Source organism: Notolabrus celidotus, chromosome 20, assembly GCF_009762535.1.
Source record: "Notolabrus celidotus isolate fNotCel1 chromosome 20, fNotCel1.pri, whole genome shotgun sequence".
NCBI classification, from domain to species: domain Eukaryota; kingdom Metazoa; phylum Chordata; class Actinopteri; order Labriformes; family Labridae; genus Notolabrus; species Notolabrus celidotus.
The window spans coordinates 8595964-8612471 of NC_048291.1; the positions used below are offsets into that span (position 1 = coordinate 8595964).

Here is a 16508-nt window from a genome sequence, read left to right on the forward strand (position 1 = left end):
TATAACAAAAATAACAGCCTACTAACAGATAACAAATAACCTAATACAGATAACAAATAACAGCCTACAAACAGATAACAAATAACAGTCTACAAACAGATAACAAATAACAGTCTACAAACAGATAACAAATAACAGTCTACAAACAGATAACAAATAACAGCCTACTAACAGAAAATAACATAACAGTCTTCTAAGAGATATCATCAAATAACAGCCTTCTAACAGATATCATAAAATAATAGCCTAACAACAGCTGCCTCTGGATTCCTGATCTCACACATATAGATTATTTCAGCTGTCGAGGACCAGATTTCAAATTCAAACCAGATGGAAAAAAAACAAGAATCAGAGTTTCCGAAGACAGATAACGGGCAATAGAGAGATGTCTAATGTATTTATATTAATCATATCGATAATAATTAGATTAAATATCAAAACCTAAAATTGAATTCATTTTAGGCCTAGATGCAATCTGGGTGGAGAAGCAGCTGTAATTCAATATAAAAAGAGGAATAAGGAGGTGTAAGAGCACGTCCACGATGGGTGGGGTTGCCAATGTGAGGCTTGATAAGGTCATGAAGTTACACAACAGAATGGGAAGGAAAAAAAGGGAAGCCCCCGTAAGCAGTTATCTGGAAAGGATCAAACATCCAGCCGTTGAATCTCTGTTGAAGCGTGAGAGAGATAACACTTAACGAGTTACATGGAAATCAAACCATTTCTCTGTAAGAGGGGGAAAATGGAGTGAGTCATGGTTTTCTGAAGAAAAAACATTCCTGACAGGTTGGTTCACACAAGTTATTATTGGTCTGTATCCAAAACAATCCATCTAAGGGGGATTAAAAGCTGTGAGAAAATAAAAGGACAGATTTTTCTTCTTGCAAAATGACTTTATTGATTGCCGTTAATCAAATGTCATCATCTTTCTCTTCACTACATGGCAGTTACTTTGTGACTTGACACTGTCTCTGTCTTTCCAGGTCATTGTTTATGATTCTCGCACAAACTGTTGTAACCATCTCACATTTGAATTACACTGTTTTTCATCCTGTGTATGTTTTTAGTAACCTGGTACAATTTTATCTGCGCAATAACTTACCTTACTATCTATTCATAAGCTAGAAGTACATAGTGTGTATACATCTGTAATATTTGCTATATTCTATTTCATTTTTTCCTTTATCATTATTATTATAATATTTCAACTATGTAAGTACAACTGTTGTATTACCCTCTCCCGTGTTGTAAGCTACTGGAACAAATAATTTCCCCCTTGGCACCTTTAAAAGACACGCCATGTTTGTGGAAAGTATGCTTTATAGAGGCTTGCGTGTCTAAAAGGGGATGAATGAGGAAAGGAGATTGAGTTACTGGCTTTGAAAGAGGGGGAAAAGGAAGGTGAGAGTCCAAAGAACTATCATGCAAATTTTCTCTATCCTTGTTTCAATCTTTCAGCCAAATGAGGAAATACAAGTCATGCAGAGCTCAGATAACGGTCAGAAACAATGTGCTATTCAGTGTTATGTATCAAGGGGGAGTTATAATGCTTTACTTCTCAAATTTCTTTTGCATGTTTTTTTAATGCCTCACCACGGAGCAACTGACGCGCATCATCCTGGTTTCACACACAGGATAGTGTTGGGAGGTCGCTCCTACCTGAAGATGGAGTTTACATGTTAGGGAGAAGAAGAAGCAGTTGATTTCGTGGTCAAAATAATCATATTTATTAAAAATATGAGTTCAGATAAAGGGTAAGACAGTCCTCTCTACTGTTAAGTATCTGCAGCAGGACGGTACAGACAAACATGGCTCCACGGTCTTAATGTTCTTCCACTCTCTTCAAAAAACTGTAAATCATGTAGCTGTGTGTTGGTAACTTAGCTGTAGTACTCAAGTGTTCTTGAGTTATGAGTTATGAACAGCTTGTGCGCCCAAACGATTGACAAACTATTTTCAGAATCTGTCTTTTCCTTCCACTTTATTTCATGACTGGGGAAATTTAGATCAACCTGAAAATGTGTTTTAAAAACCTCCAACAAACATGAGATTCACATTCCATGAAAACAAGTCTCTACTGTCAGATCTTTGCATAAGATCCCTGCAGGTGTGGACTCTGCAGAGTCTTGTTTGAGTTGCTTTGAGGGAGAGGAAAGAAGCCAGTAAGACAAAAGATGAACACGCCACAGAGGTTTTTGGCTTCAGGAAATCCAGTGAGCTGCGCCACGGTGCGTTCATGGCTCAGGTTTGTATGAGGAGGGGGGGTTTGTGCCTGGGGAGGTGTTCTCTGGAGCTGTGGACTCAGGCTGCGGGGTGGGACTGGCTGTAGATGCTGGCTCTTCTGAACCAGCTCAGGTTCGTCCTGGCCGGCCTGAGGTGGATGGACTAGGACGCGATCAATGATGCCAAAGTCCTGCGCCTCCATGGGGCTCATGTAGCGATCCCTCTCCATCACGCCCTCTACAGGGAAGAGAAAGGAGCATCCATTCAATACTGACACCTTACAGTACCATGAGCACGTTTTACATATGTCTACACAGCAGTTTATCAATGAACACCTCCTGATGCACTTCTCCACAGCTCAGCAATACTCCCTGTTCTTAACTTGTACACTTTGTTGAACATTAAAGCAGAAATAGTTTGCTAAAAATCTCAAAATGTGCCTTCATGAGTACTTTTCATTTCAGTGGAGTTATTTCAAAGTTTAACAAAAGGTGGCAGAAGAAGCAGAAAATGCAAACAGACATTTTATTCCCTGTATCAAGTTGTTTTGGCCAACATACTGAAACTAAATGTGTGAAGTGAGAGATTTTCTCTGTAGGCAGCAGCAGCAGTGACTTGTTAAACCTACCGATGGTTGCCAGAGGCTGCCCCGTGTGTTTGGCGTAGATGGTGTTGATCTGTCTCTTCAGCTTCAGGATCTCTTCAGCCTGGATGGCGATGTCTGTGGCCTGACCCTGCACACACAGAAACACAGTTTTTACTTTATACTAAAGCCTTCTGGAAACCCCTCTTTGTCAGGTTATTAAAAACAAGAGAGGAGACAGAGCCTTAATAAAAAAAAAATTAAAAAAAATTGTTTAATAAAAAAACAAAGTATGACAAAATTAAGAGACAATAATTCAGAATTCCAATTCTTAACACATAATTACAAATTAATCTCACAATTTGAATGTTTCACTCATAACTGTGACTTTTTATTTCACAATTATATCCTTTTATAATTTAATTAAAATTACTTACTCTATCATTTCATTTTTATCTCATGATTTGGTCTTTTAATCTCATAATTTTAATTTATCTCAAATTTTGATTTTTAATCTCATAATTTAAACTTTCAATCTCATAATTTAAACTTTCAATCTCATAATTTAAACTTTCAATCTCATAATTTAAACTTTCAATCTCATAATTTGGAGTTTAAATCTCAAAATTTTCAATTTTAGTATCATAATTTCTATTTTTGAACTCGTGATTTTGACGCTATCTCATGATTTATACCTTTAATCTTTTAATTTGGAGTTTTAATCTCAATTTCAACTTTTAGTCTCCTAATTTAAACTTTTAAACTCATTATTTTGACTTTTAATCTCAAAATTTAGATTTTTAAACTCATTATTTTGGCTTTTAATCTCATAATTTAGATTTTTTTAACCCATCATTTTGACTTTTAATCTCATAATTTTGATTTTTGATCTCACAATTTAGACATTCTCATGATTTAGACTTAATCTCATTATTTAGACATTTTATGTCATAAATTTGACCTTTTAACCTAACTATTTGGACTATGAATCTCATAATTTTTAAATTGAATCTCATAATTTCAATAATAATTTCAACAATATATAATTTTTCATCACAATCAAATCTCCTTTTTTTCATTAGTGTGGTGGAAAGTCTTTCACACTTCCCCTCTAAATGTCAGACCTTGTATTACTACCAGCCTACTGATTTCAGATCTGTATTAATGGACCCCCCGGTGAGTAGACCCCCTACCCTGGCTCCTCCTGATGGCTGGTGAACCATGATGCGGGCATTGGGCAGTGAATGCCTCATGCCCGACGTTCCTGCTGCCAGGAGCAGACTGCCCATGCTGGCTGCCTGACCGACACACCAGGTGGAGATGGGATTAAGGATGTACTGCATAGTGTCATAAATGGCTAGGCCTGCTGTCACCACACCGCCTGGAGGGAGAGAGAGGAGGAATATTAATTTTATGCACTCATACTTAAGCAAGATTCTTGAACTTAGGTTCTGAATCACAAGAGGGATCAGATCACTAAAATATATCTGTGTTATTTGATATCCTCATATTCAGGATGTTATGTTTTGTACATTCTCAGCTCCTTTCTGCCGCTCTTACCAGGACTGTTGATGTACATGTGGATTGGTTTGTTGTTGCTTTCTGACTGTAAGAAGAGCAGCTGGGCAATAACCAGGCTGGCTACAGAGTCATCGATCTGCGCAGAGGAGAGAGAGAGAGAGGGTAAATATCAAAAATAGAAACACACATTTCTAAAAGGTTCACTATAGTCACATCATGGAGACACTTACAGGACCCATCACACAGATGATTCTCTCTCTCAGCAGGCGAGAGTAGATGTCGTACGCCCGCTCTCCTCTCCCCTGGGAACAAAACAAAAAGACAGATTTGGTTTTAACTGCAGGAACACAACAAACCACTTCATGAGGGATTGTGTCGAATGAAAGAGCTGAACCGTTGTGTAGGGACACTTCTTTTGGTTGAGTTTTTAATCATATTATGATGTCATCACCATGCACAGGAGATATGAGACCTTATCCTCCTTTGTGTCTGTTTTTAAATTAATTTTTGACTGTTGCTGTATTTACAACGGCTGGGAAGTGCAATGCAGATTTACAAAGTTGGAGACAAATTTACAATTTGGAAACATTTTAAAATTTTATAAAGCAAAATTACATTTGCAAAACACTTTTACAGAGGACAGAACACATGTACAAGATTAGAAACACTTTTACAAGCAATGAGACCATTTTACAAGCAACGGAATATTTTAGCGGTCACGAAACAAAATTACAAACGTCAGATTCTGACAGAAAAGGAGTGGACCAATGATTTTCAAAAAAAGATGTCTGTAATATGAAAATGTGCAGCAGCCAGGGAATGCATATATATTTGACATTAATAACCATGTTTCCTCTAAAATATTTTGACTCAGACTGGTAAGAGAACACCTCAAAATGTGTTCCTACCAATCACAGCTATCTGATTTGGAATTTAAAATAAAAACCATTTATTTTGAAATACCAAATCAGATATAGCTGTGATGGGCAGAAACACATTTTGAGGTGTTCTCTTATCAGTCTGAATCAAAATATTTAAGGGAAAACAGGGTTGTTAATGTCAATATATATGAATTCCCTGGCTGTTGCACAGTTTCATATTACAGACGTCTTTTATTTTGAAAATCGTTGGTAAATTCCATTTTTTTCAGGACTGATAAAAATGTTCCGTCACTTGTAAAATGGTCTCATCGCTTGTAAAAGTGTTTCAGATTTTGTCATTTGTTGGGGCCTTGGTAAAAGGGTTTTGCTAATGTCATTTTGTTATATAAAATGTAAAAATGTTTTTTTCCAAAATGTAAATTTGTCTCCAACTTTGTAAACGCGTTTCATCCTTCGTAAATTTGCATTGCACTTCCCAGCTACCATAATTATTCCCTCATAGTCCCTCTTTAAATGTCACTGGAACATATCTTACAAACTGGATATCTCTGATCTTCCTCAGAGTTTTTGTAATACTCCCACGCTGCAGACATTTACTTTGGTGTATGAGCATGAAATGTGAACCAGCTGTTAGGTGAACTAGCTTTCACCTGCATTGAATTAATGCCAGAAAGATGAAGATAAGATGGGATAAGATACAGATAATCATCAGCTACAGCTTATGTTTGTACTTGTCTTTTTAATGCATTTGAGGACGCTCTGACTTGATGTTTCTACTGCAAAAAAGATGACATAGGATTATATTGATTACGTGACCCTCATAGTTTGTGTGCTCGTCAATGCATCAGCTGTTAGAAGATGAGTAGATGAGTATTATCTTCATCTGACTTACCGTCTGCTCTACAACTATGGGTATAAGAGGACTCCTCCATACAGGACTGTGGTGGATGGACCTGCTGTGCTTCAGTGTCAGGCCTCCAATTTGTAACACCCTCTGAAAAGCAAAAATTGGTAGATAAGTTATCATATATTTAAAAAACAAACAAATAAAATATAAATATCTCTTTGACAACTTTGCTATAGTTAAATATACAGATATTAAGCAGTTATTGCAGCTAATGTGGATCGTTTCTGTGCTGGAATGAAAATAGATCTCATCTTTGAAGACCTTGAACTGATACATGTAGATATACAATGCAACAATTCTCAAGCAGAATTCCATATTTCTATTTTTGTATTATTTAACTTCTATTTTATAATGTAAAACTACCTCTGCAACTCACCACTGCACTTTATCATATTTTTACCTGTACATATTAGTCAAGCTATTTGTTGTTTCTTTGTATTTATAGCTAAGGTTATTGTTATTATATTTTCATTTTATTTTTTATTGTAGTTCTTATTCTTATTCCTATTCTTATGCCTTGTACAAAGAGAGCACAGTTTACCAAAGTCAAATTCCTTGTGTGTTCAAGCATACTTGGCGAATAAAGCTGATTCTGATTCTGATTCTGATTCTGATTCTGATATGTACTCACAAAACTGCCTCTTTACATAACTTTAAGCGCAATATTTAACATTAATAACTACTGTTTTTCTATTTATAGTGTCTGTACAGCGGTGATGCTCTGCTGCATGTGCTTCAAACAGTGCTGAAAGGATTGTAGATGACGGAGTCATGGCACACAATAATACAAAAATAACCCTCTAGACTTCTGTCAGTGTGATAAGCAGCTTATAAATGTTTTTTAAAAAGAATCTAAAATATTTGATTCACTAAATTGTTTAAAATTATTTCAACTACAGTGCAATTATGTTACTTATTTAGTTTATTTGAGCGGTATAAATTGTTATATCTTTGTAAGAACAGCTGATTTTGTAACATAAGGTTATTCACTCTGTAAGAGACACAGTGTACACAACACCACTGTTATGTCATCCTTAAAACAACAAGGTGTGAAAATGTTACGGGTAAATTTACGATTACATTGGCTTTATGTCTTCGGAGAGAGGTATCATATTAAGGAGATTATTGTTTTAAAGTTTATCAGTGACGTTAGAGATGGAGCTGTCAGGTTTAGAGGTGATGCCATGAAGTAATGTTACACAAGCTAACTCAGAGCAAACACGCTAAACACGACCAGCTGTCCATAACAACACGAAAACACGCTTTTATCATCAACTTAATTACATTAAGACTGGTATTAAGAAGAAGGTTCCAGAAAAATAAGAGTAGTACTCACTCGTAACAGCATTTTAAAGTCTTTAAGGTTTTACTCCCCCCGTGTGTGACCCCGACGTGAGCCGGAAACAGTTCTTGTTTGAACTTTGAACCGTGTCTTCTTCTTCTACGCTTGAATTTAAGCAGTTGTTGCTGAAGCGCCCCCTGCCGGACTGTCTGTGGAGCGTTTCGGTGTTGAGTTTATATCAAACAACACATCAAACTCTGGCTATTCTATGCTCATAAAAGCCGACTCAAAACATTTAGTATAACAATCCGATACATGACTACCTTATAGTTTGATTTCGGTTAAATCCATCTATATTTAGTACATCTGCAGTGATTACTCCTCTGTTGAAAATTAGGAATCAGGAACGGGTCCATTGCCAAGGTTTGGTTTACATATACACACAGACTGTTTTACGTAGGTTCTTTTTATTTTATTTTTTTATTGAACATTAAGTAAAATACACAACATATCTATGAGGATAAACAGAATATACATCATAAAGAACATATCCTAAATAACCTTGAAATAACAAGATAAGAGATAAGATAAGATATTCCTTTATTTGTTCCACAACGGGGAGATTTAAAGTGTTACAGCAGCAAAGTAGATAGTGCAAAACAGTATAAAGTAAATAAGAGTCTATTAATAGTCATTATTAAAAAAGTTATTAGCAATTCAAATTAATAAGTAAAATAAGCATATCTTACGAAATTATATACACAACTAAACAAGTAAATTACAAATATTTACAAAACCAGTGATGCGGTGCACAGACTTGTAGCATAGGTACAAAACAATGTACAGAACCTAGAGGATGGGTAGAAAAGTATTTCACATGTAAGAAGAAGGGATGAAGTAATTATTGCACGTAAATAGAGTCTGATAAACAAAATTAAAAAAATAAAATATGTACTATATCTGGGGTATAAGTAACAAACAGTTTTTCAAATGTAAATTTTTAAATAAAATACAAGGTATATACAGTATATAACACAAAACAAAAGGAGAAATATAATTTAAAAAATACAAGATCATAATTTAAACCAAGAGTAAGTTAGAAAATTTATGTTTTATCTTTTTTGCAATCCTACTTGAGTTACACTTTTTCAGTGATGGAAAAAAGTCTTAAACTTGTGTATAAAACAGCTAAAGGAGGGTTGTTGTTTTATGTAGGTGCATACAATAAACAGAAATAGCACAGAAAAGAGAGCAAGCAAACAGCTTTACTCCTACTTTAGAGAAAAAAACAAGATAAAATAATGAAATAATAATTAAATGATATTTAAAGTGTACATTTTATAACAGTTAAGGCCATCTTGACTTTATGTTAATACTTTCCTTTAATATTTATATTCATTAAACATAAGAGTTTATGTGTTGTGGTGAACTTTAAAGCCTCAAATTATCTAATAGAATTTAGATTTAAAGATTTAAATTATAGGCCCACCTTGACTAACTAAATAAAAGTGACCAAAAGTTGCTTTTACATCAGTACAACTTTAGCATTTTTATCAACATTGATATAATATCAGAACATACTATATTGTCTAATATAGCAATGATCATGTTGAATAATGGCACATTTGTGGTCATACACTTACTGTGTAATGCACAGTATTAAATAAAATGTAAATGTCATTATAAAAGAAAATGTTAAGGATCTTCATTAGAACTACATTAACAAACTTAATAATAATAATAATAATAATAATAGTAATTAAAAAAAGTGAATTGTTAAATTCGTAACACACACTGTTTTGTTAAAGATTAAGAATATTTTATTAGAGTGTTTCTCTGTTTACTAAAGCAATATTTTCTTCACCATTAAAAGCAGGCTACAATAATTTACAACAAGTTATTTACAGAAACAACTCTGAACTCAATGTGTGTGTGCTTGAGAGTGTGTGTATGTGTGTGTGTTGATGGGTGGGTGGGTGTATAAAGCAGTGAGTGAATGGGCTTTTGTGTGTTATTAGCGCCTTGCACTGAAACAGAACTGACTCCTCGTGTCTCTGTCTCAGTCATGTCAAATAACAGCGCCGCCAGCAGCAGCTTAGCTCTCGCTCAGAAGGCCGTGAAGCAGCTCCGTTTGGAGGCCAGCGTCAGGAGGATCAAGGTACACGACACACACCGTACACATGCTTGTATCAAATCAAAATTCAGAGTATGTATGTGGTTGTAGAGTTCTGATTTGTGTTTCTGTTTAGTGACTACACACTTGTTTAGATTTTTTGAAACTCCATAAACTTCAGCTACGAATAAGAAAACTTTTTTCCAACACGATAGGTTTGTGTGAGAAGTTATTTAAAACCCAGGGTGTTGTATCCTGGTGTGCAAAGTAGTGCAGTGAAATGGTAGCAAACAGACGTCTCTTTGCGAGAGCAGCACAGTGAGATCTTTGTTGATTGTGCTGCAGACTGCTGTGATTGATTTAGAACAGAAGTCAGACCAGCTTCAAGTGTGTCTGTGTTACACATGGAGCAGTGGGCTGCAGAAGAAACAAATCACAGAAATACTTGACATTAGTTACAGTCGCAAAGGTAGTCAGTAAACAAGCAAACAGGATTTCATACTTCACCTTGTGATTGATAGTCAGGATGATGGAAACACAGCTGGTGAAGGCTCAAATGATTTTGAATGAGTGCTGTGGTGTGAGGTGGGGGACACTTTCAATGTTGTATCGTCAGATAAATTGTATATTTGGATTAAAATGACTCACAGTTACAAACAGTTTTAAAATTGCCCCAGAAGATTGCTAAAGTCCATTTCTGCAAAAGTGCAACTCAAAGTCTGTCCACGAGAAGTTCTTGTTCTTGTCACTGACAGGCTCGTACTGTTATTCAAAGAGTCTGACAACATTACAGAAATGATCCCCACAGAGAGAGATCTTCAGCTCATCTAGCGCTCTCTTCTAAGTTACTAAACTCCACAAATAATGTAAATGTACCTCAGAGACACAGGTGTTATTGGTTTATCAATCCATATCATCAATCTATTCGAATTAGCTCCAATCCATAACAAATGTAAGACAGTTCACCTTAAAAGCAGGTCTAAGCTGTACATTTTGTAATATTATTTACAAAGACCCAACGTCAATCTACCACGAGGGGGCCTTTGGCAACTCTTGACAACAGTGGCAAGGAAAAACATTCTCTAACAGGCAGAAACCTCAGGCAAAACCAGACTCATGGTGAACAGCCATTGTTGTGATGGTGTTGGATAAAGGGATGGTGCGATATCATCTCTCTGTCTTTTCATCCCCTTTATCCCTCTTTCCAACCCCGACTCGATCGAGGCAGATGGCTGTCTAACATGATTCCGCTCGAGGTTTCTGCCTGTTAAAGGAAGTTTGTCCGTGCCGCTGTAACTTGCTAAATGCTGCAAAGTGCTCTGCTCATGGTGGATTAAGAGAGATCAGACTGAGTCTTACCCTGTCTTGATGTTGGGTCTTTATTAATAATGTAACATAGAGTACAGAGCTAGACCTGCTCTGTTTGTAAAGCCTCATCAGATAACGTTTGTTGTGATTTGATGCTATATAAATAAAGATTGATTGATGGATGGACAGACAAAGAGTAATAATTTCTGCCTCTACCTGGATTATGTGTTATTAGATAAATACATGTATACATACACTACCAAACAAAAGTTTGGACACACCTTCTCATTCAAGGTTTTTATTTATTTTGATTATTTTCAACATTGTGGTTTAATACTTAAGACATCTAAACTATGAAATAATCTGGTTTTGCCATAATATGGGTTACAACAGTAGTCAAATAGGGCTATCTATTGTGTACTAACCCTACCTCTGAACAACACAACTGATGGTCTCAAACACATTAAGAAGGCAAATCATTCTACAAATGAACTCTTGACGAGGCTCATGTTAATTAGAAACCATTCCAGGAGACCACTTCATGAAGCAGACTGAGAGAATACCAAGAGTGTGCAAAGCTGTCATGAAGGAAAAAGGGGGCTACCTTACAGAACCTAAAATATAAAACATATTCTGGTTTGTTTCACAGTTTTTTGTTAATTACATAATTCCATATATGTTATTTTGTTGTTTTGATGTATTTGGTATTAATCTACAGTGTTTCAAATAATTAAAATAAATACAAACCCTTAAATGAGAAGGTGTTTCCAAACTTGTGACTGGGAGTGTATACACAAATGTTGCTCCAAAGTACCCTTCAAAACACAAAAGTCCTTTTAACCCTACGAGAAATACAGAGCAGAACGTTCCTCATCTAATATAGTGTCTCCAGAAATGTAAAATGTTACATTCACATTAAATAAAAAGAGCTGACATCAGAAATGTGTTGTGTGTGGCATTCAAAATATGTTATTAGTCATATCTGAAAATGTATTATTTCAATCTTATCTGATAGTGTCATAGTGGTCCCATTCTGGATATCAGATATGCTCCCGATATGGCATCCTAAGTGCTGTAGTTAGACAATATCCAGTACATCTCATATCATCATACTTAAAAGAATCGAACACACACTCATACAAAGACAGGGACGGACTGGGACTACAAAACAGCCCTGGACTTTGACTCGGCCGGCCCACAACAATCGGTTCGCGGAAACTCATCAACGCCTGGCACAGCTGTCACAATACTTTAATCATGACTCACGACACTATACCATCCAAATTATACTGATGTTGACTAGATGTTGTGTTACGAGCATAGTATTCTAGTCTTACTTTGAATACTCACAAAGTTATTCAGGTTGCTACATTTTTTTTTATCTATACCCAGTTTGTGTTGCTCAGTACAATTCAAAAATGAAATGAAATAAAATAAAGTGAAACAATGCTTGTGCTTTTACTTTTTAAAGTTTAGGTAAAGACTTTGAATACTGAAGTTACATTTGTAGTGGTGTGTTTTACATTATTATTTGCAGTAAGATTAATTACTGCATAAATTAATTAAGATTATTAGTAATAAAGTAATTTTAAGATTGCATGGAATAGATGATATATGCTGTTATAATCAATTGGATACGGGTCGTTGAAAAATAAGCCTCAAAAAAGTTTTTTTTTTTAAGTATTTCCAGAATGGTTGCAATGCATATTTTTGTGTCTGGAATAATATGTTCAAACAAGGCTTGTTTGAACATATACCATTTTTTTAAAGCGTTTAAATTGTTGTTGTTTTTTTACCCTTTTCTTAACTTGAACACCCAAAAAATGTCAGATGGAGCAACCAGATATTTGTCAAAATATATGTACTTACCTATCATTTATTCTAACTGAAAGTTTAAGGAAGTATTCCTTTACAATATTAGGATTTTTGCATTATTTTGGCCAGGTATAAATATAATTTTTACAATTTTATGTTGGTTGTACCACCTGACATGGAAAGTGTTACCGTCCACCTATAAGTTGATAAAAGCTTTTCTATTGTTATTTAAGCGAAATCTACAAACCTTTTAACTCAGCCAGAAGAATTATTTAATATGTTGAAGTCCATTATAACTAGTTACTTTCAAAATGTAAAGGTCCATTAGTACGGTGGTGCCACCCTGACATTTGAGAACATGCAAATTGCCGGACAAAAGTTTTTAAATAACCTTAAGTGCCTTAAAACTATTGATATTTATGAAATTATGTTTATTTCAAAGCTCTTACATGTAAAATCATGCCATGGTGTTTTAATTTGAATTTATTATTATTAAAATACATTTTTATAGTGTTTTAAGTCAGTTCACTTGCTCGGAGGTTGCACCACCGGACATTTTTAGGGTTTGAGATACTTTAAAATAAAATAAATCTCAATATTTGAATGTACTGAAATTGTATTCAAAATAAGCAGGTTTTATAGAATCAATTGATGTATGTCTTAAAAATAACAAATTATTTCAAAAGAAAATAATAGATTCGGACACAAAAATATGCACGTCATGTCAATGACCAATACATAAAACCATAAAAAAAAATCATTCCATCATTTGTTCAGGTTCAGCTTAGACCGAGGGCAGAGGATGACACCCACGCCAGCTCAACCTTAAATTTCTTTAAGCGCCCCAAGTCAGACAGTCACAGCCAAGAGGTTTTTATTTCTTACCACCCTCAGAAAAATGTATGTTCTTAAAAAATACCAAAATTAAACCAGAATCAGAATCTTTGTTTCCCCCGATATAGTGTAAAAACAAAACTTGTCTTAAGGAAAATGATATTGTTTATTTTCTTTGAAGAACCTATTTTAAAAGGTTGTGTCACGGAAATGACTGTATAGATAAGGTTCTCATCAGTGACATTTTGAGTGCCCTCAGTTCTTCATGGACAGTAAAATAGATCTGGTTTAGCGCTCATCAAAAAGTGCAAATAAATGGCAGACCACAAACCAAACAAAGTGATATGTGGATAATTTTCCAGGTCTCTCAGGCTGCTGCAGAATTGAAGACTTTCTGTCTGCAGAATGCTCACAAAGACCCCCTCCTCACCGGGGTTCCCTCCAGTGATAACCCTTTCAGACCTCCAAAGTCATGTGTGCTCCTCTGAGGTGTGAGTACAGCTCTTCTATTATTGACCGCTAATATTTGCATTCCCTCTTTTTCTTTTCTGCCCTTCTATGTTATACCCTCCCCCTCTTCTCCTCTACTAAATAATGACCCTGTTTTAAGTAAGAGCACAAGACTCATCCCCGTAAGCTAAATATGCTTCCTGTTTGTTTTTTTAGGGCTTTGTAAAACATCCAAACATGCACTTGATCTGATGTTCATCATGTGACCCGCTGAAGATACAGAAGCAAGGACGCAGAGAGTCAGCAAAGCGACTGAGGAATGATGCAGACAAATCCAGTTTTTAAACAAGGATTTCACACTTACTCTGACAGGATGAGTTTATGAAGACTTTGGAATTTTCCAGGATTCAAAGTTTAGATGATAGCAGATTTATAGCGGCCTTAATATGTGTTCTGTTGACCATATTCTCTCGTTGACCTCGTGTTATTTTTGCTGTGATAGCCGCACTGCACTTTATAAAGCGGTTGCAAATTTAAGAGATCTTTGAGTTCATAAAACACGCTTAGTGTCTCATGAAAGTCACACTGGTAGATTCCTGACTGATTGCAAGCAACGCCCAAAGCGAATCTAAAAATTAGACTCCATGTGTTTTTTTATTCCTTCTTTTGCACGTTTTCAATAAACATCCAATCTCTGCCACACGTGATCACAACCAGACAGAAACCTTTTTGTATCCTCACTTTGGCATTTCCTTTCATAACAGCGTGCACTCAGAGACAAGGTTTGGTTAGATTCTGTTTACCAGCAGCTGCATTTTGTGAGTTTTTTTTACCCCATTTATTTATTCCATATTTCAGAGTAACAGGAGGAAAAATAATTCATTTAGCTCTTAATCATGTAAAGCTACAAGAAAGCTATCAGAAGGACAATATAAAGCCAGAAAATAAGCCCCCCCCCCCAACTAGGTTTGGATTAATAAATCAGTAAACATGTATCAGTTAATTCCCTATAACTTTTTCTTGCATTTTTATTATCAAGCAATAAACGCTACCACATATTGTTTATGTCATGTGTTTGTGAAGCTGTATGGGGTATGAAAGATACTGATCTAAAGATATCTTACCGCAAATTGCAAATAAATCAGATTAATATCACCTGACTTGTGCCCTCTGGTGAAAAACCCCCAAGTTTTTTTGTTTTTTTTCATGACACATAAAGTGTAATTTCAAAAAACACACTGACATTGCCGAGCACACTGACAAAACGTCATTCTGGTGATTCTTTGTGTAAACTTAACTAAAGCATATAGTATATAGTATACCTTTGTGAGTAACAGTGATATTGTCTCTTCAAATAAATGTGTCTGACTGATTTTTTTCTACATTAAACTCACTTTACATATTATTTGTTGAACCTTGCATACCTGAGCACAAACACATTTGTTTGCATTTGTTGCCAATTTTATTTAAGATGCTTCTCTCTAGATATACAATGGTGGAAAAAAGTTTTCAGACACCCTTAAAATTGTACAGAATCTCAAATATTGTCATGAAATATTTGTAGAAAAATATTTTTTTGTGTTTCAAGAATTAGACAGACATAAACAAATACAAATTATATATTTTCTGTTTATTGTTTACAAGAAAAACTAACAAAATAAATTCTTGACAGTTTCAATATGTCAGTTCTCAACATTGTTGGTAAAGTCAACAAATAATAGAGAATGTGTTCAAAACTGAACAAAAAATAAATAAATCTGGCTGTGACTGTACTAAAAGAAGTTGCACTTGAAGACCTAAGAGTGATTCTCAATGCAATATATCACAAATGCATGGGGTGTCCTAAAACTTTTTTCCACCTCTCTCTCTCTCTCTCTCTCTGTCTCTCTCTCTCTCTCTCTCTAATAAATTATTCCCAAGGTCATTTTGTCTTATTGTTTCCTCGATTTTTCATGCTTTTTTGTTGTTGTGATTGTCATGATTGGCCTACTTTGTTGTTGTTTGTTTTGTTGTTGTTGTTGTTTTTAGTATTTCTTATGGTAGCCCTGAGAGCTCACAGCACTGCAACTTAAGAAAACACATGCAAAAAGACAAAACACAAGCAAATTAAGAAACATCTTCATCATGTTAAAAACACATGCACAGCATTTAGAAAACGCGCTCCAATAACCACAAAATAATACATTAGAAAAACGCGCTGCAAAGACCACAACATAATACATTAGAAAAACGCGCTGCAAAGACCACAACACAACAGAAGTATTTCCAGAGGAAACTTAAAAGTGATGCACAAGTCCGGACGGACGTATAGGCTGAATCATGAGATCACAATGTTAAAATAAATCAAAAACACTTACTTTTTTATCTTATCTTTATCCCAGCATCACTGAAGGTAGATAACATTAATAGTGCTGCGTTTTTTTTATGTGTTGTGGTCTTTGCAGCGCGTTTTTCTAATGTGTTGAGGTCTTTGCAGCGCATTTTTCTAATGTATTGTGTTGTTGTCTTTGCAGTGCGTTTTTTGAATGTATTATGTTGTGGTCTTTGCAGCGCGTTTTCCTAATGTGTTGTGTTGTGGTCTTTGCATTGCG

The 16508-nt window shown here is 35.2% G+C and overlaps 2 protein-coding genes across 2 annotated transcripts; one reads left to right on the forward strand and one right to left on the reverse strand.

Annotated features, from left to right (window-relative positions):
* Positions 1–2109: 2109 nt before the first annotated feature.
* Positions 2110–7577, reverse strand: clpp (caseinolytic mitochondrial matrix peptidase proteolytic subunit). Its single transcript, XM_034711028.1, is given in 8 exon segments — positions 2110–2341; positions 2344–2460; positions 2852–2957; positions 4000–4187; positions 4367–4463; positions 4558–4629; positions 6101–6202; positions 7452–7577. Coding segments are annotated over 8 exon segments (801 nt in total). The 5' UTR covers positions 7464–7577; the 3' UTR covers positions 2110–2234.
* A 10-nt stretch (positions 7578–7587) lies between these two features.
* si:dkey-204f11.64 (uncharacterized protein LOC100537752 homolog) lies at positions 7588–15322 on the forward strand. The gene is made up of 4 exons (XM_034711029.1): positions 7588–7820; positions 9461–9555; positions 13830–13956; positions 14134–15322. The coding sequence occupies exons 2-3, from the start codon at positions 9463–9465 to the stop codon at positions 13953–13955; spliced, it is 219 nt and encodes a 72-aa protein (XP_034566920.1). The 5' UTR covers positions 7588–7820; positions 9461–9462; the 3' UTR covers position 13956; positions 14134–15322.
* The last annotated feature ends 1186 nt before the right edge of the window (positions 15323–16508 follow it).

Excerpts from the sequence above, each read along its gene's own strand:
- si:dkey-204f11.64 (XM_034711029.1), top strand. The coding sequence starts at position 9,463 with ATGTCAAATAACAGCGCCGCCAGCAGCAGCTTAGCTCTCGCTCAGAAG. Across the intron at positions 9,556-13,829 it reads CCAGCGTCAGGAGGATCAAG|GTCTCTCAGGCTGCTGCAGA; the intron begins GTACACGACACA and ends ATAATTTTCCAG.